This window comes from Lissotriton helveticus, chromosome 1_1 (assembly GCF_964261635.1).
Source record: "Lissotriton helveticus chromosome 1_1, aLisHel1.1, whole genome shotgun sequence".
NCBI classification, from domain to species: Eukaryota; Metazoa; Chordata; class Amphibia; order Caudata; family Salamandridae; genus Lissotriton; species Lissotriton helveticus.
The window spans coordinates 1,936,297,839-1,936,323,002 of NC_136057.1; the positions used below are offsets into that span (position 1 = coordinate 1,936,297,839).

General features: G+C 50.3%; 1 protein-coding gene across 2 annotated transcripts in view; it reads left to right on the forward strand.

Moving 5' to 3' along the window:
- ACBD6 (acyl-CoA binding domain containing 6) overlaps positions 1 to 25,164 on the forward strand; it is a 395,397-nt gene that overhangs the window by 163,485 nt on the left and 206,748 nt on the right. For both annotated transcript variants that reach the window (XM_078643536.1, XM_078643527.1), the window contains exon 4: positions 14,437 to 14,519. In XM_078643536.1, the coding sequence (XP_078499662.1) occupies positions 14,437 to 14,519 (83 nt within the window). The remainder of the gene's footprint in view (positions 1 to 14,436; positions 14,520 to 25,164) is intronic.

Here is a 25,164-nt window from a genome sequence, read left to right on the forward strand (position 1 = left end):
AGACCTTTACCTTGATCAAAAATATTGTTCACAGTCTGCAAGGGACGTTACCTCCCAAAATGACCGGTTTTAAGCCCGGTACAACTGTTGCAAGTAAATGTTTGTTACAAATCCTCACCAATTTTGCATGTGTTCAAGCCACAACTTAAATGCCTACAGTGATTATGCGTCTATGAACCCGGAAGCCATACAATAATGTGAGGTGAAACTCTACATTGCCAAGCCCCGGAAGACTCCGCGATGAGACCTGTCCAAGTTGGCAGTTCGGTCCCGGTCCTGTTTGAGATCCAGAAGTCTCTGTAGTCGTTCCAGAGGATGGTCTTTCTCTTGATCCAAATTTGCAGGTCAGTTGAAGAAAAACACAAGAAATCTAAGTGGAATTCTGTTGCTTCCTGCCACTTTAATCCTGCAAAGGTTCCGGCACAACCTGAGTTTCCTGGGCTGTCTGCAACTCCTAAGGAGATCGTAGAGTTCTGCGTGGCCAACTCTTCGGGTCCTTGCCGACTCTGGCACGCTTGTGGGCCTCACTGAGCCGAGAGGTTCTCCACCCTTGGCGCCAGCTGGACCCTCCGAGTCGATAGTGGGTTGTCTCCTGCTCCACTCTTGATTCCACCTCCGGCTCCACGGTCGACGCCAGTTCCTGGCGCATCTACGGCGATATCAACTCTTGATGACTTCAGAAGACAATGCCCCAATTGTCCTCTCTGAGGTCGAGTCAGCGCTGATTTATACCTTGTAGGAAGTTGCACTGGCTGCCTTTGAGGCTCAATTTCCTCTGCTTACCCTGTCCCCACTATGACAACAGCACACCCAGTTTGGCACAAACTCAGACAACGATTATGATGCAGGTGATGTGATGAGCCAACCTTTTCACTAGAAGAATTAGTATAAAGTCCTGCAGGAGGCTAGTGACCAGACCTACCATGAATCTGGGCTTCTCTCCCTCCCTGGCTCTCTGGCTGTTTGGAGACAAAGCATACTCCACTCTTAAGCTGCTTAAGGAGAGCATGGCTGCGACTCGAACCTGGGCCTTCTGCTCCACCTTACGAGCCTTATCCCCTCTACCGTTCTTTTCATGGCTTCAGCAAAGGTACCCAAAACAGTCAGCCAATCCAACCTTAGCATGGCATATAGCTGTTTTGCGGTCACAGCTGTACTGCCCACCGCCCCCATGGTTAAGTACCATGGGTCGCCCAGACCACTGCCACCCCAGAGCCCCTTTAGCGTGCCCTTAATGGAGCACGGCCTTTCTGTAGGAAGCAGGATCTGATGATTCCTGCTGGGTTGGCAGGCTGTAATATCAGACAGATGGGTACTGCAAATTGCGCAGAAGGGCAGCACTACCTTTCCTTTCTTCTCTGCAGCACCTTCAACTAGGGCAGAAAGTGAAAGCCCTTTTGGCCAAAGGGGTTATCAATAGTATGCCCACACCAGAAGTAGAACATGGTCGTTATTCCCACTACTTTCTAGTGTCAAAGAAAGACTGAGGCCTTTTTCTAATTTTAGACTTTTCCTGTCCGGAAGGAACATTCAAAATGCTCAAACTGTCATGGTCTTGGCTGCCCTCGATTCTGAAGACTGGATGGTAGTGTTTCCTTATACATGTCTTGCCAGCCCCTCAATGCTACCGGTGTTTCATGGCAGGACAAGAGAATTTTCAGTTTTCTGTGCTCCACTTTGGTCTCACCAGTGCCCCTTCGGTGTTCATGAGTGATGAGGGTGGTAGCAGCACATCTTCGGATGTCTGGAATCCCTGTCCCAGTCTTCCCCTACATCGTTGACTGGCTGTTGACGGCAGGCTCGCTATGGCAGTCGCCAACCACCTCCAGACTACGGCAAACCTCCTGTCATCCTTGGGGTTGACTATTATCAGGCCTAAGTGACACATGATTCCTTCCCAGACACTCCCCTTCATCAGAGCCATTCTGGACATGGAACTATTTTGTGTCTTTTCCCTGGGAAATAGGGTCCAGGAGTTCAGGCTATGATCCCAATGTTTCAGCCTTGGTACTGGATTTCAGTGAGGTCGACTTTGAGGTTGCTGATACTGATAGCCTCCTGCATCCTGCTGGTTGAGCACACCAGTTGGCATATGCAGGCTCTGTAGTAGGATATGTAGTCTCAGCGAGCCCAACATCAAGCAGACCTCTCCTACCATGTCCAGATTTCTGAAACAAATGCACATGATCTGCAGTAGTGGTTACTGGACCTTGTTTGGGTCAGTGACAGCACCCGCCTGTCCCCCCCCCCCCCACCCCCCCCTTTCGCTTCCACACCCAGAGCGGACAGCGGTGACCAATGCATCGCTTCTGGGTTAAGATGGTCACCTAGGGGAGATCACAGGTAGAAGTGGTTCTACGCCTTCCCATGTCTGGTAACCTTTTGTTTTATTGTTTTCAAATATATGTAAACACAGTAAACACACATATAACATTGTCATTGATTATACAGTATGTAAATAACTTAACGGCTCCTGTTGATACACTTCTATTGGCCCACCGTGCTCTAAATGGTCTTAACACAGTATAATAGCTACAGGTGTGCAGCACTATCTATTAAGTCCAGGCTGGTGTCCCATGTTTCAAAGGATAGCACACATAGAGCGAGTCATCAATAGCGAATAGACAGAAAAGACCAGCATTTGCAATGCAATAGGTCTCGCAGTTGTATGAGTTTGAGCTATTGTCATTGTAAATGGCAATGCCTTTTATTTATGTGTTGGTTTTTAAAACATAAATAAAAGGCATTGTCATTTACAATGCCAATAGCTTTATCGCTCCCAAACCCGAGACCTATTGCATTGTAAATGCTTGTTTAGACTTATGGTGGCAGTTTAATTAGAGCAATAAATTGAAAAATATAAGAAGCGTACGAAAGCGCATTATAGAGAAAGGATAAATCAAACAGCCAACTAGCGGACGATGGAGTATCTCACTTTAGAGCTGAAAAGCAACATGGTATCAGAGCCACTGGAATTAGCCAGGATGAGAGGACTAAACTATGGAGCAGGTTTCATAACTGTATTTAGCATTTGTGGCATTTTTAACACTAATACAGTTTGAACATGTTCACCTCATCAGTACCAGTCCAACACAGGCATACAGCAATCAATTGAACTAAAAAACTATTTGCTTTCGTAAAGACCTGCCACTGTGTTGTAGCACGAGTTTGCAGCAAAATGTCCTGTTTTAGCTAGAAACGATGTTGAAGTCCGCAAGCCATGCATTCGACTGAATCAAATGGCGATAAGAGTACATTCATAATTATGCTGTTAACGCTGCAGCCTTAATAAGGCCACTGGTCTGGGCAATAAACCACACAGGAACACCAACGACTGTTGCAGATTGTCTTCCACTTGCTGACCACTCTCATGGCTAGTCATGGAATGGGTTTTCATCTGCATGACTCTTCCTCGTGTATCAGCGCCAGAAGAGCACACCAAGCTCCCCAGCAGCGATTCGAGGCAACCATTAAACACATGTAGACAGTGTGGAAGCAATGGCCAGTCACTTGCCAGTAATGCACACATTTTAGCATTTGTACTGTTCCCATTCCAAATACGCACGCCACTGAAACCCCTATCCTAATAAGCAAGTCTGTTAGCCCCCACAAAGGACTCATTAGCACGGTTGCAGAATAATATTTCTACATTTACACACAAACGGCAGACAGGGCTAACAGGATGCGAAATGCTTCCCCACCCTATCTCCTAACAAATTACTTAAAATACTAGGAACCAGCAAGATGCACACAAAAAATCGTTATGCTATCCGAGAAATTTTAAAAGCAGGATGAATCAGACCACAATTTACCAACCTTAAACTTTAATTTCATAGTATTTCACGGGGGTGTTGCTGCGACAGTTGTCTTAGTGATGTCTTATATCGCTTTTTATTTTTTGCTTCTTAAGAAAGGTATGCGATATCCCCTGATGTGTTCCGAGAGTATTGTAGGTTTAATGAGAAGAAATACTGTTCAGACGAAAAATATTTAGTACGCGAGTTTGCTCTGGACAACCATAAGTAACACTGAAACAACAAGTTCCCGCTTCCCGCCGGGCCGCCGCGCTGCCTGCGACGACCCGGAAGCGGTTGGGCAGCCGGCCAATCGCAGCGCGGCCCCAACCGGAAGTCCCGCCCCCATCGCGGCGCGAGAGAGAAGCCACTGTCCGAGGAGCCCCGAGGGCTCCTGATCAAGTCTCGGTCCCGAGATGGGGGACCGGGTGAAGAGCGGCCGGGCGCATGAAGAAGGCGGGGCTATCATGTGGTGAGAGAGCCCCGCAAAGCGCAACCGCCGCCCGAGAGGCACGCCGAGCACCGCCAGAACAGGTGAGTGTGTTGCGGAGGAGGAGGGGTGAGTGGGGGTGGGGTGTGCGCGTGTGTCTGTTGTAGTGTGTCTGTGCGTGCGTGTGTCTGTCTGCGCGTGTGTCTGTTAAAGGGGGGGGTGCGTGTGTGTGTATGCAGTGTGTGTATGTGCGCATGCGTGCGGGAGCCTTTCTGTGCATGGGAATAGCAGGGACGGCGACGCGATGTGCGCGCTCACGAGATACAATCGCCAGGAGGACAAGCTCGTCACAGTCTGCTGTCTACATTCCCCGGAATCCCTGGAAAGTGGCGACATAAGTAGTCTCCCTAGACAGCAAAAGCTTCGCTTTTGCTTTCGTCTAGGCGAGACCTAAAAAAGGGCCTGTCATGCAATCCTAGAAGAAAACATATTATGCTTGATCATGCAATTTTAGCTTACTCCATGTCTCCGTTAGATTTCATAGCAATCACAACAGTCCCCCACTGATATAGCTATAAAGGATCTGTTGCTTCTGGACAGATAGTGTAAGAAATGAGAACCATTGCTCAGCGTATGCTCTGTGGTAAAGCTGCACTGCCCAAGCTAAGAGGTGGGTTGCAATCCAGAGGTTCTGGTAACCTTTTAATCACTGAGGAGGAAGAGCGAACTCAAGGAGTAGGAGTAAAAGTGGTGTAGTGAATAAAGTGTATTATTGGGGAGGACACTTCCATGTTCCGTCAGTGCCCATTCTGTTGACCTGCACTCTGACATCCTCAGATCTCCGCTCACGTTGGAAATGTTTGATTTAGAATTCTGCATATGACTTTTTAGTGCACATTTTTTTCCCTGGTGTTGGACGCGGCCTCGTGGCGTGGTCCGACCCCGTCCGCATGGCGGGCCCGGGACGACATCGGCCCTCCATTTACCTACTATCGACCCCCCTGACCCGCACATTCACGAACCATCGGCACGAGCAGCCTCCCCGGCCACCTACAGCTCTCCCCCTCCCGGGGACCCCGGCGGAACCTGCTCGCCAACGCTGCCAGCCTGGCACCCTGACCCGGCCACCCTTTTCGGCCCGACTCCATCTTGGGACCCTCACGCCCCGAACACGTGGCCGCAGCCATCCCGGGCCCGGCCCCAGCGAAGCCCAGACATTGAGGCACCAGGATCCTCCCAGGTGGTAAAGTGGCCACTCGACCAGACCCCGGAGGAGGAGAGTCTCGAGGGGCCTTCCCCCACCCCCGGACGCCTGGTATCGATCGCTCTCCCGGCTCCCTGGGCGCTGGCTCCGCCCCCCTGCTGGGTGTCTGGACACCTTCATCCCGGCCCCTCTGACCCCCAGGCGCGAGGGTCCGGACATCAAAGCCCTCCAGTCCTATATCTGGGCCAGCCCCGGATCAAGACGGTAGTTGTATCTGGAGTGGAAGCCCTGCTGACCTCGTCGCGGCTGATCCTGATCCGAACTCTTGCACCTGGAACTACCTTCGAGGCCCTGCTGACGCTGTCGCGGCCTGTCCAAGCTACACCACCTTCGAGGCCCTGCTGACGCTGTCGCGGCCTGACCGAGCTGAACTACCTTCGAGGCCCTGCTGACGCTGTCGCGGCCTGTCCAAGCTAAACCACCTTCGAGGCCCTGCTGACGCTGTCGCGGCCTGACCAAGCTGAACTACCTTCGAGGCCCTACTGACGCTGTCGCGGCCTGTCCAAGCTAAACCACCTTCGAGGCCCTGCTGACGCTGTCGCGGCCTGACCAAGCTGAACTATCCTCGAGGCCCTGCTGACGCTGTCGCGGCCTGACCCCGCTGAACTATCTCCGAGGCCCTGCTGACGCTGTCGCGGCCTGAACCCTTGAACTATCCACGCACCAGTGGGTGCCAAGACTGTCCCGCTACCCCCTTTCCCCCGAGATCAAGACATTACGGATCCCTCGATCCTTGCCGCTATCCTGCCAAGAACTTGCTTCGAGTACTTATATAAAGATTCTTGTGAACCTCCTTCCTGTGTACTGTCTATCTGTAAGTAGTGTGATTACTCTGCTGTTACGATTGTAGGAGAGGAGCCTCGCCAAGGAGGCCTCCCTACGGCGCTCGGCCTAGTCCATACAGAGAGGTGGGTCTCGGGGCGGACAGTCAGACACCCTCTGTCTCCCCCGGGGTCGCCTTTCCAACATTGGTGGCAAGAGACGGGATCCGAGCCCACGCAAATCGTACAGCGAGTAACACGTCACTACTGACAGAGATCCACAGCCACGATGACTACTAAGGAGGCCGGAACGACCGCAGAATTCCAGAAAGACCTGTTAGAGGAGTATACCCATAAAGAACTTAAACAATTTTGCAAAGACTTGGGTATCGCTACCACTGGACTAAGTACAAAAGACGATTTCAAAGAAGCGCTGCAAACCTGGGTGGAGACCAGAGAGACCCCACCCCAACCGAACGATGACATTGTCCGAGAAGTACCCGTGAGTACCGCCATAGCCCCCATAGAAGAAAGAACCGCCAACAGGGACCCGGGCCTCTCCCACGAAGATGCCCGGGAGCGAGAGAGGAGTCGGCTCCATGAACTAGAGCTCGCCCGACTCCGGCTGGACGGAGAACTCCAATTAGCAGAAAAAAAAATGGCCCTTGAACAACGGCGATTAGAGGGAGATCTGGAAGAGAGGCGACGGCAAAGAGAATTGGAAGAAAAAAAACTCGCATACGAGCACGAGCGTGGCCTCAAAGAACTCGAACTCAAAGCCAACCTCGAAGGAACTGGCGCCACGGTAGCCCGGAACCCCTCACCGCCTGCCGACCCAAAGATCCACATCCCGAAGGATATCGTAAAGGAGTACTACAAGAATGACGATATCCAGCAATGGTTCAAGGCGTACGAAGTTGCCATGACCGCGCACCGCATTCCGCGATCAGACTGGGGTGCCGGCTTATGGGGGAGATTCATCAGCGAAGGAAGAGACACCCTGCTAGAACTGGCCGACGACGTAATGTCCTCCTATGACCACATGAAGGACGCCCTGCTTGTCCGGTATGGCCTCACCCCCGAGATGTACCGGCAGAGATTCAGAGACTGCAAGAAAATCCCCGGTACCACGTGGGTCGAGTACGTGAACTTTTATAGCCGGGCCCTGGAAGGATGGATAAAGGGCAGCAAAGTGTCCACCTACGAGCAGCTGTTCAACCTCATCGTTTGGGAACACCTCTCCAACAACTGCTTTGTCGAGCTCCGACAGCATCTACTCGACAGCAAGCTAACAGAGCCCCGGAAACTCGCCGTCGAGGCAGATCGATGGGTGAGCACCCGGGTCCCCCGAACACCGATAGGAGAACCCGGTCAGGGCGGCCGGGGGCACCCCCGCCAGCGGGGGGGCGGAGGAGGACAGAACCAGAGCCGAAGCTTCCCGCCAGCCGCGGGCCGGGGCCCCCCTCCCGGGTTCCCCCCGAGTAACACTTCGCCGTCCCTGAAGAGGGACCCCCCAGCACGGCCGGGGCCCCACCCGAACGTTACTTGCCACAGATGCCAGCGGACCGGCCACTATGCCAGTGACCCCCTCTGCCCCTTGAACCAGCGTCCTGGCACCACTGGGCCTCCGACCCGCCAGTTTGCTGCTGCAGCTCTGGGAGGAGAGGGAGAAGAAGACGTAGAGGTCTACGAGGAAGAACAGATCGAGTATGAACCGGCCGCCATGGCCCTAGCCTGCCTGGGCAATAGAGACATGGTCCCCCAGGCCCCGCTACCGAGCAACACTCGAAAATACCGTCAGTGGGTCCACATCAATGGACGGCGGACCGAAGCCCTCCGAGACACGGGAGCCAGTGTGACCGCCGTCCGCTGCCACTTGGTGACCCCCGAACAGATCATCCCAAACGTACGCTGCCCCGTGAGGGCCGCCGACAACTCCGAGACTCTATGCCAGGTGGCCCGAATTCCCTTCGAATGGGGGGGGGAGTGTCGGGCACCCTCAAGGTGACCGTCCGGGACGACGCCCCCGTGGACTGCCTCCTTGGGAACGACCTCGAGAGCTCTCCCTGGGCCCAAGTCGAGCGGAGAGAGCACCTAGGAATGATGGGAATACCAGAGTGGGTCTGTGCGACGACACGATCTATGGCGGCCCGAGCCCCGGCAGCGACCGAGGCCGCCCCGACCGAAGAGCCAGAGTGGCCCGAGCCACCACCCTCGGCCATCCATGAAGAATGCGACTCGGAGACCAGGCCCTCGGAGCCCGGAAACCACCCCGAGCTCAGCGACATCCCCGAACTCGCCCAATGGCGCCAAGAGGGTGGTCCCACCCGAGAACAATTTCGGCAGGAACAGAAGACCTGCCCTTCCCTCGAGGGGACCCGCCAACAAGCCGCTGCCCAAGCTACCGGGGACACCTCAGGGTCCCACTGGGTCTACTGGGACCACGACCTCCTATATAGTGAACAGAAAATTGCCGAGCTGGGGGCCAGCCGAGTGCTAGTGGTTCCCCTGCGATTCAGAGACTTCCTTTTGAACCTGGCGCACGATGTGCCCCTCGCAGGGCACCTGGGGCAGGACAAAACTTACAGCCGCCTGGTGACCCATTTCTACTGGCCCAAAATGCGCACTGATGTACATAACCACTGCCGCACCTGCCCGACATGCCAAGCCAGCGGAAAGAGCGGGGAGAAGGTGAAGGCCCCGCTCCAACCTTTTCCAGTAGTGACCACCCCCTTCGAGCGAGTGGAAATAGACATTGTGGGGCCCCTGGACCCTCAAACCTCGCAAGGGCATTGCTTCATACTTGTCCTGGTGGACCACGCCACCCGCTATCCTGAGGCCATCCCCCTCAGAACCATCACCGCTCCCGTGGTGGGGCGAGCCTTGATGGGGATCTTCTCCCGAGTAGGATTCCCCCGGGAGGTCGTGAGCGATCAGGGCACGAACTTTATATCTAAATATATGCGGTCCCTGTGGCAACAGTGCGGGGTCACATACAAGTTCACCACCCCGTATCATCCCCAAGGGAATGGACTTGTGGAGCGGTTCAACCGGACACTCAAGGGAATGATACAGGGCCTAGAGGAGCCACTACGACGCAGATGGGACGTCCTGCTGCCCTGCCTCCTGTTTGCCTATCGGGAGGTACCACAGAAATCCCTGGGGTTCAGCCCCTTTGAACTCTTGTACGGACACCCTGTCCGAGGTCCGCTCAGCCTGGTCAAAGAGGGCTGGGAAACTACCGTCAAAGACGCACCCCCGGATGTCTACCGATACCTCCTGACCCTCCGAAACCAGACTCGGAAGTTCCGGGCCCTTGCAGAGGCCAACCTGGAGGCCAGTCAGGAGGACATGAAACGCTGGTACGACCAGCACTCCTCCTCCATCGAGTTCGAGCCGGGCCAGCGGGTCTGGGTCATGTCCCCGGTCGAACCCTGTGCCCTCCAGGACAAATGGTCGGGGCCCTTCAAGGTGATCGAGCGCAAGAGCCCCGTCACTTACCTCGTGGATATGGAGTCTCCCCGGAACCCCCTCCGGGTTCTGCACGCCAACCGGCTCAAACCTCATTTTACCCGCACAGAACTGAGCCTGCTACTCGCTACCGACGATGGGACCGAAGACGACTCCGAGCCCTTGCCTGACCTCCTAAAGTGCACTGAGAAGGACGGCTCCGTCGAAGGGATCTCTCTCTCCCCCGACCTGACCCCCGCACAGCGCCAAGACTGTCAGGAACTGTTGGGACAATTCACAGATCTGTTCTCCCTCACCCCCGGGGTTACCCAATGGTGTGTCCACGATGTCGACACCGGGGACAGTCAGCCAGTACGACACCGGGCCTACCGGGTCCCCGACCGAGTTCGGGCCTGCATCCAGACGGAAGTCACCAAGATGCTGGCCCTGGGGGTAGTCGAACCCTCCGACAGTCCCTGGGCCAGCCCAGTGGTCCTGGTCCCCAAGGCCGCCGCACCTGGCGCCCCGCCAGAACTCCGGTTTTGGGTCGACTACCGGGGGCTGAATGCTGTTACGAGAACCGATGCACATCCCATCCCCCGGGCCGATGAACTGATCGACCGCCTGGGGGCCGCCAAGTACCTCAGTACCTTCGACCTCACCGCCGGGTATTGGCAGATCGGCCTCACCCCTAGCGCCCAGGAGCGCTCAGCCTTCTCCACACCCGACGGCCACTTCCAGTTCAAGGTGATGCCCTTCGGCATGAAAAACGCCCCGGCCACCTTCCAGAGACTAGTAAACAAAGTACTGGCGGGGCTAGAAGAGTTCAGTGCCGCCTACCTAGACGACATTGCGGTCTACAGCCTCCACTGGGCTGAGCACCTGAAACACCTTTGGGAGGTCCTGACCGCCCTCCGCCGGGCCGGGCTAACTGTGAAGGCCAGCAAGTGCCAGATAGGCCAAGGGTCCGTGACCTATCTGGGACACCAAGTGGGGAGCGGCCAAGTGGCTCCCCTCCAACCCAAGATCGACGCCATCCTAGCCTGGGAACCCCCGGTCAACCAAACCGCCGTCCGAGCCTTCCTGGGGCTCACGGGGTACTATCGGCGTTTTGTCAAGAACTATGGGAGCATTGTGGGCCCCCTCACGGAACTGACCTCGAAGAACCGGCCCCAAAAAGTGCAGTGGACACCCGCGTGTCAGGTGGCCTTCGAGACCTTGAAAGCAGCCATGTGTACCGCCCCTGTGCTCCAGGCCCCCGACTACAGCCGAGAGTTTGTGGTCCAGACCGATGCCTCGGAACACGGCATCGGGGCGGTCCTATCGCAAATGGACTCCGCGGGAACTGATCATCCTGTGGCCTTCATCAGCCGGCGGCTGCTGGCCCGAGAGCAGCGATGGAGCACCATCGAGAGAGAAGCCTTCGCTGTCGTGTGGGCCCTCAAGAAACTCAGGCCCTACCTCTTCGGCACCCACTTCCGGGTGCAGACTGACCACCGGCCCCTAAGGTGGCTGATGCACATGCGTGGCGAAAATCCCAAACTGCTGCGATGGTCCATCTCCCTCCAAGGCATGGATTTCACGGTGGAGCATCGCCCTGGCAGTGACCACGCCAACGCTGACGGCCTGTCCCGGTTTTTCCGCCTCGACGAAGAGAGCCCCCAGGACGTTGGGTGACTCTCCCCGCCTTCAGCTGGAGGGGACGTGTGTTGGACACGGCCTCGTGGCGTGGTCCGACCCCGTCCGCATGGCGGGCCCGGGACGACATCGGCCCTCCATTTACCTACTATCGACCCCCCTGACCCGCACATTCACGAACCATCGGCACGAGCAGCCTCCCCGGCCACCTACAGCTCTCCCCCTCCCGGGGACCCCGGCGGAACCTGCTCGCCAACGCTGCCAGCCTGGCACCCTGACCCGGCCACCCTTTTCGGCCCGACTCCATCTTGGGACCCTCACGCCCCGAACACGTGGCCGCAGCCATCCCGGGCCCGGCCCCAGCGAAGCCCAGACATTGAGGCACCAGGATCCTCCCAGGTGGTAAAGTGGCCACTCGACCAGACCCCGGAGGAGGAGAGTCTCGAGGGGCCTTCCCCCACCCCCGGACGCCTGGTATCGATCGCTCTCCCGGCTCCCTGGGCGCTGGCTCCGCCCCCCTGCTGGGTGTCTGGACACCTTCATCCCGGCCCCTCTGACCCCCAGGCGCGAGGGTCCGGACATCAAAGCCCTCCAGTCCTATATCTGGGCCAGCCCCGGATCAAGACGGTAGTTGTATCTGGAGTGGAAGCCCTGCTGACCTCGTCGCGGCTGATCCTGATCCGAACTCTTGCACCTGGAACTACCTTCGAGGCCCTGCTGACGCTGTCGCGGCCTGTCCAAGCTACACCACCTTCGAGGCCCTGCTGACGCTGTCGCGGCCTGACCAAGCTGAACTACCTTCGAGGCCCTGCTGACGCTGTCGCGGCCTGTCCAAGCTAAACCACCTTCGAGGCCCTGCTGACGCTGTCGCGGCCTGACCAAGCTGAACTACCTTCGAGGCCCTGCTGACGCTGTCGCGGCCTGTCCAAGCTAAACCACCTTCGAGGCCCTGCTGACGCTGTCGCGGCCTGACCAAGCTGAACTATCTCCGAGGCCCTGCTGACGCTGTCGCGGCCTGACCCCGCTGAACTATCTCCGAGGCCCTGCTGACGCTGTCGCGGCCTGAACCCTTGAACTATCCACGCACCAGTGGGTGCCAAGACTGTCCCGCTACCCCCTTTCCCCCGAGATCAAGACATTACGGATCCCTCGATCCTTGCCGCTATCCTGCCAAGAACTTGCTTTGAGTACTTATATAAAGATTCTTGTGAACCTCCTTCCTGTGTAGTGTCTATCTGTAAGTAGTGTGATTACTCTGCTGTTACGATTGTAGAAGAGGAGCCTCGCCAAGGAGGCCTCCCTACGGCGCTCGGCCTAGTCCATACAGAGAGGTGGGTCTCGGGGCGGACAGTCAGACACCTTCTGTCTCCCCCGGGGTCGCCTTTCCAACACCTGGTAACTTTTTTGACCAGTAGGGTTGTCCTGCATGTTGACAGACGTTTGTTCCCAGGCTCCTACAAACTCACTTCAGGCCTCCTTTAGCTTCTTTTTCAGCTTTGACCTCAGGCACGTGATTAAGACTTGTCAACAAAACTCCTTATGTGATGCAGTAGATGGTGAGTTGCTGGGCAAGTTCACTCACTTTAATGTTAATCCGATGATAAATAATGTTTTCTTTGAAGTACTGTTGACTGGTGTAGCTCCCTAGCTTTACTCACAAATAACGTCTTCCCACCACATTCCCAGGTCTTGCTTCATAAGTGCATTAATGCTTAATTTGCTGATGCTTTTCAATTAAATACATACAGGTTCTGTCCAGTATAAACAGAGACAACGCAGTTTTGATTGGCTTGTCAAAATGCATACTGAAATTGTAGTAATTTGCATTTCATTCAGCAACAGCACTTATTGTGGGCGCAAGTAAATTTGATTTACCATACTATGACCTTTTTATTATTGTTGCTTCCCCTTGAGGTCAGATTCAGATTGCAGGGTTTTGATATTAAAAGCAGAAGTATCATATTTCTGTTAAATTGTGTGTTTCAGAAAGTTATAGTTGAATATTTTTTTCCGAGAGCCAAAACAAGAAGTTCCAGAATGGCATCAGGCTTTTCTGGAATCCTCTTTACCTTATGTACACTCTTCAAAACGTTTGATTATGTTCCAAAATGAAATGAAAACGTTTCTAGTTCCAGATTTGAGGGTTGGAGAATTGTTGGGGTGATCAATTCATGGTGTTTCCTTTTTTCTTTCGTTTTAAGATTTTGTTGCCAACTCGGGTGTTTTGATCGATTGGGTCTTTATCTTTTCCAATGCCTACTCATTTTGATTGTTCTGCATTGTATATTTTTTATTCTAATGACAACAGTGTTTACAAATTTTTCTTTGCTGAAAAATACTTCAGATATTGAATAGATAATCCTAATACAGGAGAGCGCCCCCAGAGGCGTAGCTTGATTGTTGAGTTGTCTCCTGTATTTTTCAGTGTGACACTGTTCAGGACCTCGCTCCATCAGGTAGTATTCATGCAGACGCAGATCTGGACTAGGCATCTGCCTCCTTGAACGGTTGCTGTATCACTGTTGTACATTGCTCTAGCCGTCATGTTATCAAAGATGATATCTTCCATTGAGTGCAGGAAAAAAAATACTTTAGTGGACATGGCCAGGAGTGACGATGTATTTGCAAACATCTACCCAAGTGTCCATATGTGGCTGATAATAGTGAAAACTGCGATCTGTCAAAACCACTTGAGGGCAAATCTGGGATTACAGATCTTAACAAGCAACTCGCCAGTAAAAAACTGCTTTACTGCGCACAAGCATTAAGTAGCAAAGTTATGCTTCCTTAATTATACAATTAGGGTACGAGAATATGCTTTTATTTATTGTCCACCGTGCCCATAAAGCAGTTCTCACTGAGATTATATCCACTCAGTATTATGTTAATCAAAGTTTGGTGATGTATAAAGTTCTTGTTATGTGCTTTTTTTAAGTGAATAAATTATACTCTTGATTTTATGTTGAAGAGTGTTCAGCCAGCAGTTTGTCATTGGCATGTATTAATTATGTTTAGACTACAGTGAGATACAGTGCAGCCTTACTTACAACAGTGTCTCATTTGTTGTCAAAACCTGCTGATGTCTTCTCTCATTTTCAGGCTGGTGAACAGAAAAGTGTGGAGCGGAAGACTGCATTCGGGGGCCCCGTTGTTAGCTCACTGTATCAGGAGGAAACGATCAGGTAAGAAGAGGAGTAAACAAAAACCACAATTTCAAAGGTGCCAGTTAGTGGCATTCCTTTGCTTTATGAGTTGTAGCCAAACCATGAGACTGTCGCGATCTACATTTTATGGCTTGTGAAGATCTGAATTGTGACAAATTTGATGTGACTTTTGTTACAGTTTTACTGGCTCATGAGTGTGCTGCCCTGAATCAGTTGAAGAATAGGTGGTTATGGTGTTAGATGCAATGTGACATACTAGATTGGACTAGAAACCTAGAAATCGCCTGGAATTAGCACCAAAGTTCGTGGTTTGCCTGAGAAAATAAGATCATATGTTGAATATTGTGCGAATTGCTACATTGTGTAATAGGTGACAGGTTTATGGTTAAAGTGACTTACATTGTCAGTAAAGCACACCAAATGCTGTGTGAAGCAGTTCCCGTTCATCAGAAAAAACAAAACCAGGAAAATCGTTCAGGCTGAGCCCCATTGAGAAATAGAAGCTTCCGAGATCAAGTACAAGAATCCGTAACCATTTCGCAGTAAATGTATTTGAGGAAGAACCTTCTCCATTTTTTAAAATGTTGAACAAATACAAATGCTAAGGTCCGTTCTTGTTATTTCTGAGACAGTGGTGATATTCAGTGCATATAAATGGTTTAGCTCATGAAATGTTCTGTACAAATAACCTCTTAAATGGAACTAATTTTTGGGTCGAATCCTCCCAGACAGTGCAGCTGTCTGGTTTGCTAAAGACATCTTGGGACATTCAGAAAGCACACCTAGGAATGCATTTCGCCCATTACTTCCCATTGGCTTTGCGGTTTGTAACTCACATTTTCTGGTATTCTTTTTGTTGGCTTATAATTTTTATATGGTGATAGGAATCTGATTTCTTATTTTGATGCGGTTGATATCACTTCTGTATGGATGTGTGTGATAAGTACTCTGTTTTATGTGAAGCTGATATTATACTCTACAGACCGCAGATAGCATACACATAAATATAATGAGGTTTTGGTCAGCCTACATCGGCTGTGGCTTACCTGCCCTAGCCCTCTTAAAAAGGCATTGGGTGGCTCACCATGATCTGTTGGGACCAGCATTTGGCATTTCGCGAATGTCTACTTTTTTGTGAGGCGCCCTGAATCTTGCACAAGTTGGCAGGGCTGCTACTGTGCATGCATCCCTTCATACTGCTGATCTTTTCTCCTGGCACCTCTGCCACTGGAGCCATCATGCAGCTCCAGCTGCAATGACCGTCTCTTCCCTCCTCAGATTCTTACACCACTATAACGGAGCCTCTGGCTACTGGTATGAGGCACAATCATTTTAATAACCATTCAAACATGGCTGCTCAGGTTCTTCTGCCACTGTAACGGAGCCGCTGGCTGCTGCTCTGAGGCACAATCATTTTAAGAACCATTAAAACATGGGTGCCAGGCATGCGCCCCTGTGTAAGTCTGGGAACTATGTTGGAATCACAGGTGCAACAACATGCTCCAGTTTCTGCGCTGCGACTTCTGAGTGGCCTATGCCCTCTCTTGGGCTTTGCTTCATACATTACGACTACTGTAAAATGGCAGTCAGACATGCATGCTGTGTGAATCTGGTTGTATGTATAAATGAAGGCATACATGCCATCCCTCCCTATCCAGGCGGGAGACTACTAATTTTCAAGGCGAGTCTCCCGCCCCCTGCAGGCAGAAACCAGACTCCTTGACGGGCTTCAGATGTCAGGGGCTGGTCTTGTGACTCGGATTATGCACTGCCACAAATCTGCTGCTGCAAGCAAGTGCAAAATATTTTTGTTGCAATTTCTCTGCCTGCCATATTCTCTGTGCTCCTGACCGGTATGGATAAAACTTACATTTGAGATTCTAATATATGATCCCGCAGCAGCATACATGCAAGTCCCATACATGCCAATAGACCCGATGCAGGCCGCTATTGAAGTCAATGGGAGAAATATATTCCCCTGATTATTATATATATATTTTAAACAAACTTTATTGCCTTTTATTTTGCGTACAGCATACATCTGTGAAATAGCAATGCACATTTGTCTTGGGCAGGTAATGCAACCCATTGACCTGCTGATGTTGGCAATGTCCTTGTCGTGCCCCATCTGCACATTGCAGCTTGGAAGTTCACCGTAGTCCCTTTAGCTATGCACCATGCACCGTAAATAGTCCCCGCTCCCGACAATAAGGCCTCATACAACATCTATGACCCCCCGCCCTCCTCCCCGTACTGCTGTCTTCCCTTGAGTATCGTTCAGATCGGTTAGTATGCTCCCTGTTATTCCAGGCGTGGACAGTTATGGTGTGCCAAAGCCTTCCATTGTGGCCGCCTACCGCACCCGTGGGTGCTGATGCTAGACCCATTCTCGCTTTTCTATTGTGTTATCCCATATATTCCCCTGATTATGTTTCAGAAATCTCCCACTTTCCTCTTCCAAAATGTTTGCATGTATGTGAAGGCCATGTTAGAATCTCTTTCCTCAGCACTTTGCTCCTGTCCCTAGCCTGCTACCTTGCAGCAACCTATTAACTCTCACAGAGAATGTGAGTAATTAGCTATGTGCTACTGCTTCGGCTCAACCTAGCTTTTCCTGCCACATTGTGATGTGAGAGATGGCTTTGATAGATAGACGCCATTATCAAGAGCAGAGTGCTTAAGAAGGAGAGTAGTTCGCTCATGGCATGACATCAAACTAATGTAAAGAACTCATGCACATGCATCACGACCTGCTTCCTTTGGAAATACTGCTTTCGCCATTCGTGAGAAAAGGCAATGCTTCGTAATGAGACAATACTTCACAACTCTCTTTCTGTGGTTGCTCGAAGCACGGCTCCGAAGCCTCCTTATTCGTTCCACTTGCTTCCTGTTTTCCTGCAACCATTTATTCTTTTCTGCAACTTTCACATGGATTTTTTGTCCCTCGTCTCCTGTTTAGGTCTCGCCTGTATGCGAAAGACTTCTTGTGGTCTAAACCAAAAACTTAAAGTGGAATTAGAGCAAGCCTACTAGTTCTCATTGGTTGGCTTGCTTATTACTTTTGGTTTTTATCACCTCACTTTATTGCCTTTCTTTTCTCTTGTAATGTGTGTCCTTCCCATGGAGCATAGCTTCTTTCCCATCCTCTTGAATGCATGATGTGCATCTTTCCACCTGGTAACTACTTTTTATTTGTTTTCACCCCTCTAGGAGAGTGCACGTGTTTGCTTCCTCCCTCCCTTATGAGCTGTTTCACCCCTAACCCCCCCCCCCCGCTCGCCCCCCCAGCAGCATCTTCAGTGTTGATCCTTCCCCCCTCTAGGCTTTTCCATTGCTTTCTCCAACCATCCCTGGCTTTTCCCAATTTATTTTAACTGTCCCAAAGCCAACCTCAAGTGTCTTCATTACTCCCACCATGCTACACTTTCCATGTGGCTTCACCCCCACCGGCTACCCCATTGCTCCCTCAATCCATGGGCATTTCAATTTTTTTATCTTTTACTTTTTTCCCCATGGGCCTGGCAGTTGCCATTTGCTGCTGGTCTGCTTCACATTCAAGTAAATTTACCAATCCAAGTGGAATTGTGGTCATTTTCTCAAATGATGTTACATGGAACATATCCTGCAACCATGAATCATATATATATATAGGCCCTTTGCGCTTTCCAAAGTTTTAGGATCCCAATCTTTGCTACTGCTATCGATGTCAGAAACCATCTTTTAAGCTTATGTGTGATTTCAATTAAGGCAGATGTTTTGTGCCATAGCACAGTTTGGGTAAATAAAGGAGTACCTATACCCAGACCCAATCTCACTCTGTCCCAGATATCTGCCTAGTACTGTTTGCTCTTCAGCATTCCCACAATAAAGTAGCAATATCACAATTAAGTTGCACCCCTCTCCAACTGCTAGGCATATGTAATCTAAGAGGGATCCGTGCCACAGGTGTAAAATATTTACATTTTCAAACGTTTTAGTCTGGCTTTCTTCGATCTGTTATTCTAATCCAAGAGTAAATCCTCTAAATTATTAATTGCGATATGAATCACTCATCTGTATTCTCACCATGCTTGTACACTCCGAGCAGTAGTGGTTAAAAACACTAATAAATGAGAATTTATTAAGAATCAAGCACTGTACCCCTGAAAGAGCTAGGAGGGGTAGTAAGGAGGGAAGAGTTGGCAGCCTTGTTGGATGTGCAATGTCCACAGTTGCTTACTGCCATGGTATTTTTGTATAGCCACCACACCTTCTGGAAGTCAATCCGCATGCCCATTCTTTTTTAGAACATTAGAGAGATAAGGCCACTCCACATAATCAAAAGCCTTTTCACCATCAAGTGGCATGGAAACTTTGTCACCACAGCTGTAGATATGCCACAGTGCTCTTCAGTGCTTGGTGGAAGAACAGCTTGGAGCAAACCTCACCTAGAAGGGATGGATTAGATGAGCAATTACACCATTAAGCATGTTTGCTGTGACTTTTACCGGGAAACAGACCGTTAGGTGATCTTGACTTGGTTTGAAAATAAATTAGATCTTAGCATTATGGTCTGGAGACACTCCATCTTTTTATTTTGCTTCCTGAAACTCCTTACACAATAAGCGGATCCTTTTCTGTTTGTTGATTGTGTGATATTCTACATGAACTGGTCTTCTCGGGGGCTTGTCCTGAGGATATTTCATCTAGGATTGTGCTAATTTCTTCTTGATAAATCTCACCCTCCCACTTAGTCATGATATCTGCTGTGAGCTCCAGGAGGTCTAGGTGATAAAAGCAAACTAATTCCTCTTCTCATGTATCGGCATGCTCCGAGTGATCTAATTTACCAAAGAATGAGGTGCATGTTGTGGTAATCTCAACCGGATTGGTCATTAAATGGTGGCGGTCATCAGCGATCCCTGGGATAACATGTTCAGATTCAGCTTGCTTCAGAGTTATAGCCAATAGGCAACCTTCCATTTCACCATAGTCATGGTTACTCTGTTTAGTTTGAGCAAAAGTGTATTAGATGTGTGTTGTGTGTGGTGTGGTCAAATTTGGCTTTGATATAGAATATCAGGGTCTCTTCCAATGTGAGGTACCATTCACAGCTGTTTGGCTAGCAATCTAAGTGTCTAGTTTAGTCTGGGATTCCCTAGCCCTCTTCTAAAATCTAGCAGTGTTTCTCATAATTTCTCCCCTCATGGGGCGTCGAAATCTGTTCCTATGCCGACGACACCCAACTTACTGTAATCTTGGATGAAAAGAACAACCCTAAAGACAGGTTACTAAACTGTCTCTCTGAACTGGCTGAATGGATGCACAAGCACTGCCTTAAACTAAACGCAGACAAGTCAGAGATACTACTGTTTGGAGGTCACACTCAACTGTGGAACGACAGCTGGTGGCCAGAAGCCCTGGGCACTCCACCTGCTCCGACACCAACAGCAAGGAATCTCGGTATAACAATAGACACATCCTTATCCATGAAAACCCATGTAGCTGCCATTTGCGGCAAAGGCTTTGCAATACTAAAAATGCTTAAAAGAGTCTTTCCCTGGATTCCAATAGAGTGCAGAAAGATCCTGGTCCAGTCTCTCCTGATGAGTAGGCTGGACTATGGAAACTCCCTGTTCGTAGGCATGGCAGAGTACCTCTTTACCAAGCTCCAAATGGTGCAGAACGCAGCGGCCAAAGCTATCTGCATGAAAAGGAAATACGACTCAGCCAAGAGCTGTCTGCGCGATCTCCATTGGTTGCCAATGAAGCAAAGAGCAACTTTTAAAATGATGTGTATAACACATAGAGCACTGCACAAGACAGGCCCTCTTATCCTCAGAAAGAGGATTCAGTTCTATGCTCCCACCAGGAACCTCCGCTCTCAATTCTTGGCTCGTGCAAGAACCCTTCGGGTAAAGAGAGCCAGGATGGGTGAGCGAGCCTTCTCCCACATCGCTGCAACCAAGTGAAACGAACTGCCTACAGCCCTTCGACTCACAGAATGCCACCTGGCATTTAGGAAACAGCAAAAAACGTTCCTCTTTCCCCATCCAGATTAACCCAACCTGAACTATGCCAACGTCACATGCACCTTAGCAATCATAGCGCCGTGATATCCTACTTGGATGATTGTTAACGCTTTATAAGAAAATAAAAATAAAAATAAATATATGCTTTACCTGCCACCCAAAACGTCTAGGCAGAGGCTAATGACTCATTTTCTTATAAGTATGTCATTACAAATGATCGGGAGGAGCCGTGATGTCAGGCTTTTCATAGTGTCATATTCCTTCTCAAGGAATGATTAATTTCTTTTTATATTGGGGCGCACATAGGGTGTTTGTGTCATGACAGTACTACCACCGCATCATTCATTAGGCACACATACAAATGATGACGTAAACGCTCTTCTTCGGATTGGCAAGGGGTTCTTTATTTGTATTTTTCGATCCAAGATGGTAGCATTACAAAAGAAAGAAACACAGTTTTTACCTCCACGTATGCGCTTTTTAGAAGCACACCGACCCAGCAGCTAATTGCAGCTGCCAGCCCCTTCAAAAATGTGTTTTTTTTGTTTACCATGCTTGGGGAGCAGTGTCGGGGCGGAATAGAGGGAAGCAACAGAAAGCAAGTAGGGGAGCAACGGATGGGTGGAAGAATTTAAAAAACAATGTAAAAAAATTGGAGGAGGAGGAAGCAGTGGACAGCGTAATGGCAGGAGGGAGCAAATCAGGGCAAATGTTGGAATAAAAAGCCTTTCGAGGAAGAGGTAGTTGGGAGAGGAGGGGTAACGCAGCGCTTGGGAGTGGTGTGCGGGGTGTTTGGTTGGGAGGAGGCAGCAACAAGAGAGAGCTTTTAAAAACACATGCCCTCTGTTGGCGTGCTTAAAGAAAGAGGAGAAAAAGTTATACCTGAAAATGAGCAGTGGAAGAATACCAGTCAACCAGTTAAAAGGATGGTAGAGTGTCTATGCTTTAGAGGAATGGTCAAACACTAGAAAAGAGAGGCAAGCCACCGAATAAGAAGCAATCCAATGTGATACTGGTATGTAGTGGGCAGGCTGTAAACCCTCGTAGTATGTGAGACAAAAAACCTGACCATGTGTGAGTGGTCTCACACGTACCCCAGGGGAAATGTTCGTGCAGCAAATGAGAAGTCTCAGGCAATGCTTTATTTGTCCGCCGAGGGTGGGGTACTCGCAGCACAGAAGCAGCGATGATCCTCCCGCCCTGTACTTTTGCACCACTCTTCGCCCTCTTTCTTTTGCCAACAGAAATGTGTGGCCCTCGAGCTGAGAGAGAGCCAGGCCCGAGTCTGGCTCGAGCTTTCAGTGTCTTACCCGCCTTTAGTCTGTGGTCCTTGCAATCTCACTGATAGTTCTCTACACAGCCCTCTGTCCTCCCCTGAAGCCATGCGTGCCGCTGTATTGGTTTTGGGCTGGTACCATAGTGGTAGTAAAACAGATCCTGAAGTGCATAGAGTTGCAGAGTAGCTGTGCCCCCTGCCTTGCCGTCCTGCTTAGGATGCTGGGGAGGCGCCAGTTAGCAACCCATTGCCTTCAAACATTCAACAGTTACCTCTTGGCCCAATACGCAATTATCAGCCAGCAGTTATGGTCCACCCACTTAATTTTTTTCCTAAATTACATTGGTGTCCTTGGTCGTTTCGGAGGCGTGACTTGTGGCCAATAGTAGTGTTCCATAGGGGACTGGGTCAGCATTCCACCTTAATTCCTGTAGATCTGCAGTATGCAGTGATTGCTCTGTGCGGTGGTTGGTGAATTGAGGCCCTCCACCCAACCCGTCAGCTGTCATTCTCCTGACTCAAGCTCGTTCCTGTATGTTTCTATGATGGGATCTTTTGTACTATTAGTAAGGTGTTCATCTATTACATTATTCCGTCGTTGACTCTTTGCTTGTGGTGGTGTATGTCTTCTGTATGGTGGTGCAGAAGAATGTTCTCCTTTAATGATTTGTTTATTTTGTGAAAGGTACTGCTTGCCGTTTTTTGAGGGTTTTTGTTTCTGATTTTCGGAAAGATCCTCGTTTTATTTGTGAATTGGCTCCCGTTTTGCATACAGCTTTATATGGAGTAATTTGCATTTAGGCACCCTCTAATGTGCAGGGTATTTTCTGCCTGGGTTGTTTATGTTGTGAAGGAATCTCCACTCTTATAGTTGTATGGCTGGCTCCCCTTTACATCCAGTTTTATATGAAGTCATTTGTGTATAGGCATCTTCAACTGTGCAGAATGAGAATGTTTATGCGTGGGTTGGTTATGTGAAGGCATCTCCGCTCTGTGTACTTGTGCAGCTTGGTCTCCCACTTGCATACAAATGTGAAACATTGCTCCTTAGTGCAGTGCTGAGTGACACCGAGCACAGCTTGTGATAAATGACTGGGAAGGCGATTCTTTGGCAGCGGAATAAATGAAGCACTTTGAGTCCATCTGCCAGGGAGTTTCAGGTCTGCTTACCCATTGCAATTGTTGTTTGTCGCCAGTCCCTCCGAGACGCTGCACGTTACAAAGCAAACCGGGAACCCACAATACGATGAAAGGAGAGAAGACCGAAATATCTCTGAAAACAACCTTTGCAATCTGACCCGTGCAGGTTACAAAAAAAAGGGCGTGCCCAAGGAACAGTTAATGTGTGTTTTGGAGAGAGAGAGAGTGAGTGCGTGTGTGTTTATGTTTTTAAGTGTTGCAGTCGCAGCCTACACCAACCTGCAAGTCTAGTGCTTAATTTGTGCCGGTGTTTGCCGGCCCTTGGCACTGCTACTTATTTCATAACACCGTCACATAATAATGACAGCCACCACAAGGTGGCGCAGTAAGTCCATTTGAAAAACGAGGGAAAAAGAAGTGAGCAGGGTGTATAATAGTTAAATATACAATTAAAATCAAAAGTATCACCAGGGTGCTCAGACTATTCTTACACCTAGGTTGCCTGAGTCACCTGGTGTAGTGCAGATTGTCACATTTGTAGGACTGTAATGATAAGGAGGTGCTGTTGGTAGTGCCGTTTAGTAGTGCTGGCAACGATTGTAGGGAGAAGCTAACAGTGGCCGTCTGAGAAATAACCTAGGTCGTGGCACTTACTATTTTACAATTAAGCTCTGGCTGAGACCCCTTTATTTTAATCCGTTCACAGGTTTTGAAAAGCAGTACCGTTTAGTTGTTGATTTTTCACCTAAAGCACTCTACAGTGAATTCGTAGTTTGTGGCTGCAATACATTTTAATAGCATTATGGATTTTCAGCCCATTTTTCCTCATGGTTTATGTCACCAGATCTACTGGATGATATAGCTTGTCTGTGTCTGCCTCCTGTCGCTATATGCTCTTGCCCCCATCATATCTCATTTGCTCTGTGTAAGAAAGTGGAACATTTTGGGGAGGGCAGTCGCTCAGTTCAAGGAGAAATAACACTAAATAACTAACTTGTCAGGTTGAAACCCAAAATCACTATGGTAGCTATGGCGAGGGCTATTGGAATTATGCGACAGACACACTATATTATGTGGCAGAGTTGGCTTATTGTAAACCTATTTATATAGCGCTTACAACCCCTTGTTAAAAGTTGGACTGAGACCGTCAACATTATCGGCGCCCTCTTGCTCTCCTTAACCTTTTTGTGCGCGTAAAACAGCCGCCATTTTGAACACCATGGCTTCCCTGCTCCCGCCGAGAGCCAGCGCGCCTCTCTCTCCCTCCTAGCTTCGCTGACAACCCCCCCCCCTGCCTGCACCTGCCGCGAATCATAAAACCCCTCTTCGGCGCTGCTCTGCCCCATGCCCTCGTCTTGTTCCCAGCGCAACACCTCCCTTCTTCCCATTTATGATCCCCGGCCCTTTGATGCAAACCCCATTTCCCCGTGTACCCGTTTGTCTTCCCCGTTCCCAGGCCGACACCCAGCTCTGCCGATACCAATTCCTTGCCCCTCCCCGTACAATAGAAAGCTTCCCTCCTCAAAGGACCCCCGAGATGATCAAAGCCCCCCCATCCCACGAGATCCGATCGAAACCCACACACTCCGTGAATCGGCGGAATATCCAGCTGCGCGATGATCATCACCTGTTGTGAACGGGGCGGGGACTTCCACTGTAATCTTGCGTGGGAACGGGCTGGGAAGGGGGGATTCTGAGGATGTCTTTCCGTACATCAAAGTATCGACGAGAATGTGTTACATGTAATAAAGAGATAAACTTGTGTATAAGAGGCCAGGCCTCAAGGATGCAGTTAGAGCACCTCAGAACGATACCTTCTGTCCGTTTCGTTGTGTTCTCCTCCGGAGAGAATAAAAACCTTGTTTCCTGCCTTCCAGTCTCCAGCGCCTGCCTCTTCAATAGTTTAACTTCTTTGTGGGTTCAAGAGGCGACATCGCCGGGCAATACTTAAGGATCTTATATTCTGGTTGGTAGCGCCCCCCATTTAGTTTCTACAATTGGCGTCCCAAGCGTGGGGCCCATCAGCGACCCATGGATCCAGTGGGAGAGGTCCTGACGACAAAGTGAACGACTGCAACGATCGGGAACGCGTCTGTCCGATAGACCCTCGTCTGACAGCCGATCATCCGAACTTCACTGGTTCCGAACAGACCTCTCTCGAGTGATCTACGGTCCTGACTGGGAACCATCAGGAGTGCCGCGAGGATAACGAAGAAGAGAGGACGATCGGGCGCTG